Here is a 6,283-nt window from a genome sequence, read left to right on the forward strand (position 1 = left end):
ACCTGCCTGGTGAACATGCCAGAGGGTGAGACCTGTGCCATGGTGAGCCCCACCAGGATGGTTCCTAGTGCTCTGCCCTAGTGGCTTCTGGGCCCCCAGCATCCCCATGAGCTGTGTGGGCAGTGGTGCTGTACCCCTGCCCCAGGAGTAAGGGCAGAGGCTTTGTCACCTTCCTGTTTAGGTTTGGACCTTCAGGGGTTTTTACAGAGATGCCAGGTACCAGGTTTTGAGAGAAGCACATCTTGTTGAAGATACTCTTGCATTGTAGTACTCTTCACCTTTAAGTTAATGTGAATTACTCTTTGAATCTGCGTCAAGAACTTTCTTTCCCTTTCACATGTGAGGATTTTACTACACTGAGTGTTTATTTTGCCTTGAGATTGAACTGTTGTCTGTAAATGCCAGAGTAAAAATAATTTTCCTTTTTTTTCTTTTTCCAGAAATTTTATGAATAAGAATCAGAAGCCGGTGCTAACAGGCCAGCGGTTCAAAACTAGGAAGAGGGGTAGGTTACATTACTTTTCTTACTTTATTTTTCCTCTTTGTTAAAATGACTGGAGACAGGGCAGGTGGAGTAATTGAAAGTTCAGTAGGATTAAGGTTTTTCTCCCCTTCTTTTCAGCCATGTTAAGACTGCAGATGTTATTTTTAACCAGGCTCTATGAATTTTATTATTTTCATTTTATATGGAATCATAGAACAGTTTGGGTTGGAAGGGACCTTAGGACTTCACTTAAAATTTGGGTTTATTAGCTATGAAGTCTTACAGAAGCCTCAGTTAAAAATTAGATTCAAACTGAGTTTATAGTATATTTACATTTGAGGAAGAAAACTGATTTGATGTTTGCTTTGGGTGTTTCTTAAAATGTCCTTTTCAACTAAGAAAGCAAAACATGAGCTTTTATTTAAAGAATGTGTAAAGAAAATTATCTGGGGTGGGTTTTTTGTTTTGATTTTTTTTTTAATTTATTTTTTTATTTCTTTGACTCAAATCAATGCCATGTCTATAAATGAACTTTCCATACCTAAAAAGGAATTCTCTCACCTTCCTTCTCCATGAGATGGTCAGATCATAATTGTTAAAATAAAGCAGTTACCACTGTGTGAGTCCCATTTTACTTGTGATACTAGTTTTCTGTAAACATGACCAACACTCTCTTTCCTTATGTACAACAGAGCATCAGTTTTTAAAGAAGGCTGAGTGATGCTAATTGTACATCCAGTTATTCTGTACAGCATGTGTCATCCTAACATGCTCATGCAAGCAGAGAGATCATAGTCATAGTTTAGGTGGTTGAGATGAATGTCCAATAGTTTGAGGCAGAGAGCAAAAATATATGTAATAAATTATTTTATTCATCTCCGTTCCAAAAAAAATTTAAAAAGGGTCTGGTTTGTGAAAACCAGACTCAGATTTTTTTCTGGTATAACAGCAGATTATTCCATCAGACACAGGTGGGGCTCCTGTCTGTCATGAAACAGACTTTTTCCATCTTGACCTTTCTGTTTCTGATCAAAAGCTAACACCTGGTCTTAATGTCTTGTGACAGAAAATGTACGTAAGAGCATTTTCTTAGGGTGGATGAGAGAAACAAAAGGAGTTGGTAACCTTTCTCAGAACATTGAAATTTTTTCACGAGTCTGAAGAGCTGAGTGAGTGTCTTAAGATCTAGGATGAGCACGAAGCTAAGATGAGAATTGCAAAATAGTTTGGTTCCAGTCATGTTAAAAAGCAGTGCCAGCTTTCTGTCGTATCTCCTCCCTTGCACCCAGCACTTCTTCAGTTTGTTTGACTGGTACAGTATCTTAAAAGGGAAGTGTCTTTTCTGTGATGCACGTATGACGTTTGTTGGTATAACTAATTAAAAAAGAAACCAGTATTGTTTGTAGCTAAATGTCATTATGCCCCAGTAATTAGTGGGATTAACTTTCTATCAGCATGGTCCAGAACGTATTGCAGTAGGAGTTGTACAATACATTAACTAGCAACCCTGTAGACGTGGCTACGCGTGGCTAGAGGAGTGGAATTAACAATACCTAAAGAAATGGCTGTGTCAGATCAACCAGTAAAAGCACTCAGACATGAACACTGCTGGACTGATCCTATGTATTTTTCAGTCTAGGTCAGTCAGTTATGGTACATACGTTATTTGACAAAATTGTCTAAGAAAATGTTCTCTCTCATCAAGACTGTTAGCCCATGTTTTGCACTGTGTTTGGCACCATGTGTCCCAATACAGATTTGATCTTTGACTCCTATTGTGTACAAGCAGTATACAGAATGAGTGAAGAGATTTGATTTGTAATTCTGTGCCTATCTCTTGAATTTCTGTTAGAGTGATTGAAAGTGGCACTAGATAACTCATTGACTACATGGAAGAAGGAAAAGATTGGGGTATGGGGGATCCTGGCAGACTGGGGAGCTGGGTTTGGGGGTTTTTCTTGAGAGAGAGATTACTTAAATGGGATTTGGGATATTAAATGGCTTTAATACAGAAATTTGAACATGCAAACACTTGGTTTTGTGCTCAAAGTATGAAATCTCTTCCAAACATGGTGGGGTTCTGATTGCCTTAATATTTGAAAATCCTGCTTAGAAGATTGTGTATAGTTGTTTCTTTCTTGAGGCAGAGGGCTCAAGGAAGAGAAATGGCTTCCAAGTATGTTTATTTCCTTCTGTTTGCATATACTTTTTGTATCACAGCACTGTCACAGGCTGTTATGTCTTGGACTTAGACTAGAAGATGCTGAGGGGTTTTTTTTTAATGCTGACTTTCAGTATATCAGGGAGTCCCAAAATGCCACCCAGGTAGAACAGAGTGCAGTAACTATTGTTTGACCATGACATTTCAGTTGTTGGAGAGTGTTCTGTTGTGTGTAACAGGCAGGCAGGTAGAGGGGTCAGAAACTCACAGAGGCTGGGGGCAGTGAGCTGGCTGAGAGGTGACTGCTTGTTCTTACCATTTGGTTTGTGTCCCATGATACCCCTTTTTCCCTTCTGCAGCTCCCAGCCATCTGGGAAGACAGAGAGTGTGACACTGCAGTCAGGCATCTAATGAAATTAATTGCCTATATGAACTCTTACCACTGGCCAGCTAGCTGCAACTAATCTCTGATTGTGATCAACTTCTGAGCTTTCAGAGAGCAAAAGAGGAAGAATACAATGGTTTTTTTCATTAAAGTTCGAAACTGTGCTAGTGTCTAAAATATTTTTGACAGGACCATGAAGGAGGGGCTTGTAAATCCCACTCTTCTCCAGTTCCATTAGCTGACCATATAAAAGGGATAAACCTTGCCTCCAGCATTTATAGTGGCAGACATTAAAATCACTTTAAAAAGATTTGAAGGAAGAAAAATTGCGTTGTTAAGGGAAGAACCTTCTGAGGGAAGGAGGCATCTCCCAGTACCGTATCGTTTTTAGCAATCTGGGCAAAGAAAATAGTTTGGTTAGTTCCTAGTATAATCTCTGGACCTGTGGAACATTGCTTTTTTGGTGAGGGTCAGCGGTAGTTAGTGTCTGGTCAGTATTTGTGTTTCTGGAACAGATTCACGGGATGTGGGCTGCATTGACTGCCTGCCTGCAAAGTAATAATGTCTTTGTGTATTTTGAAAGGGAAGAGAAAGAAATAGGAATAGCAAAAAATGCCAACAGGTAGTAAGGAAAATGTATGTATCCAGACAGTTGACAAATAACTACAGAACAAAAAGCTTCCTGAAACATTAGCAGGAACAAACAGTGCACATTGTTTGAAGTAAGCTGACAAGGCAATACCTGATACCGAAGTTTGTTCCCATGGTATAGATGTGCTGATTTGGGCTGGGTTAGAATTAACTTTCTTCGCATTGGCTAGTATGGGGCTGTGTTTTGGATTTGTGCTGAACACAGGGTCAGTAATATGGAGATGCTTTTGTCATTGCTGAGCAGAGCTTACACAGAGACAAGGCGTTTTCTGCTTTCCATACTGCCACACTGGCCAGGAAGTTGGAGGTGCATGGGAGACTGGGAGGAGACACAGCTGGGACAGATGACCCAAACTGACCAAAGGGATATTCCATATCATATGACATCATGCTCAGTATATAATGTGGGAGGAAGAAAAAGGAAGGGGGGGGATGTTTGGAGTGATAGTGTTTGTCTTCCCGATAACCATTATGCATAATGGGGCCCTGCTCTCCTGGATCTGAGCTGAACACCTCCTGCCCATGGGAAGCAGTGAATTAATTCCTTGGTTTGCTTTGCTTACATGCACAGCTTTTGCTTTCTCTATTAAACTGTTCTTATCTCAGCCTACGGGTTTTCTAGCTTTTACTCTTCCCATTCTCTCCCCCATCCTGCCGGTGGGGCAGTGAGGGAGCAGCTGTGTAGTGTTTGGTTGCTGGCTGGGGTTAAACCACAGTAGATAACATATGGTTAATATATGCTAAAAAACTGGTGCAAAATAAGCTAAGCAAAACGATGCATAATACTTCCTTTCAGGAAGAGATTTATCTAGTAAAAAGTCAATATTAATACCTTTACACTAGCATGAAGTAAGAAGTGAGGCCAAACAAGGTGTCTTTTTCCTTCCACATAAATACAGTTTTAGGCCTTCTGTTGAGGAGTTAAAATTAATTCTTAAGGAGAGCAGAGTAATTGTACTTTGTACTTTTCTTAGAAGCAAAGAAAGGAAATAAGGATCTGGGAGCATAATGGAAATGAAAAGCTGTGTATAGCACTGCTGCATTGGATATTGTGTGCATCACATCTGCAAGCTACACCTGCCTCTGCCAGCCCGTGATTGAAGCTGTGCTTGTTTAGTAATTGTGCACTTGACAGCACAACATACTGCACCCCTTCTTGATGATGGCTTCTTACTCACCCGCTTGTACTACATCAGCATATTCCTCTTCAATACATTAGCTTGGTAGGAAAATGTTTCAATAAAACGATAAATAATTTTTCATGCAATGAGTTCACCTCCTATTCCTGTGTAAATTTTTAGATTGTGATAGACAAGAAAATAGTAGGGTACTACAGATGAGAGGAGGACTTGTGGGGCAGGAGAAGAATCTGTTGAAAAGAGCTAAGAAACATTAATCATGGTGTTTGTGTTTGTACTGAGCACTGTGTACTCATGATAGCAAGCATATAATACATTTCAGTTCATGTGTGAATATCTTAAATTTTTAGACAAAATATATTTGAAAAGGTAAAACAGGATTGTTTTTTTAACTCCTCTCTTAAGACAGAACTCTGTCTTCTTGCTGGTTGATCTGTCACAAAGCTTTTGGTGTTGTTTTTTTTTTTTTTACCCTGCAAAGAATACATACTCATTTGGAAATCCAAAATAGAATAATTATACAGATACTTTTTTTATGGGTGAAACTGTTCCCTGTGTGCAAATAAAACTGCCTAAAGTACATGTATTGAAGTATTTACACTTCAAACTGATTTGTTTGTGGATTGATTGGTCGCTTTTTTCCTTGTTTCTGGGGATTGGAAGTTGGAAGAGATCTGCAACTGAGTATTTGATAACAGATCTGATGGCTCAGCTGGGATTCCAGTAGTTTAATGCTCTGTAGGCATCTCCCGAGAGCAAAGGCACATTCTTCAGTTCCCCCCCTCAACCCTCTGATTGGTCCACCACGGACATGCCCTGCAGATATAGGAGGTGGTTACTCAAACATCAGGCTTGAGATTTTCATCACAACTGAACTCGAGGTAACACAGTTGAGAGCCTGAACATCTCCACGGTCTGGTGAGAAATAAAAGCCTGCGAATAAGTCATTTGCAGTCTGGAGAAGGGACAGATTGAGTGGTGTATTGGATGATGAGAGTGTGGTAGGGGAGAATCTAGGCTGGCACTGTGATTGTGTACATCACTTCAGAATGAGCTGGGGCTGGGAGCATATGATTTCATGAGCATGTATAGGGGTGCCCATGGAGTTGAATAATCCTCATCTTTGGTCTGAGGAGGTCAGATTTGGGAGATGGGGCAGCAATCCATATGGAGATGGGTAATAGAGTCAGTAAGTCATTAAAAGCTAGGCATAGCAGGGGATTTACAGGCCTGTCAGCCTGACTTCAGTGTCTGGCAAAGTCATGGAGCAGATCATCATCCCAAGTGCGATCACACAACACCTACAGGATGGACAAGGGATCAGACCCAGCCAGCATGGGTTTAGGAAGGGCAGGTCCTATCTGACCAACCTGATCTCCTTTTATAATCAGGTGACCCACCTGGTGGATAAGGGGAAGGCTGTGGATGTAGTCTATCTGGACTTCAGCAAAGCCTTTGACACC

General features: G+C 40.5%; 1 protein-coding gene across 3 annotated transcripts in view; it reads left to right on the plus strand.

Moving 5' to 3' along the window:
* Nucleotides 1–446: 446 nt before the first annotated feature.
* BZW2 (basic leucine zipper and W2 domains 2) overlaps nt 447–6,283 on the plus strand; it is a 39,719-nt gene continuing 33,882 nt past the window's right edge. For all 3 annotated transcript variants that reach the window (XM_009084252.1, XM_009084253.1, XM_009084255.1), the window contains exon 1: nt 447–505. In XM_009084252.1, coding sequence (XP_009082500.1) covers nt 448–505 — 58 coding nt within the window. In that variant the 5' untranslated portion in view covers nt 447. The remainder of the gene's footprint in view (nt 506–6,283) is intronic.

Source organism: Acanthisitta chloris, unplaced genomic scaffold (genome assembly GCF_000695815.1).
Source record: "Acanthisitta chloris isolate BGI_N310 unplaced genomic scaffold, ASM69581v1 scaffold1541, whole genome shotgun sequence".
NCBI lineage: Eukaryota > Metazoa > Chordata > Aves > Passeriformes > Acanthisittidae > Acanthisitta > Acanthisitta chloris.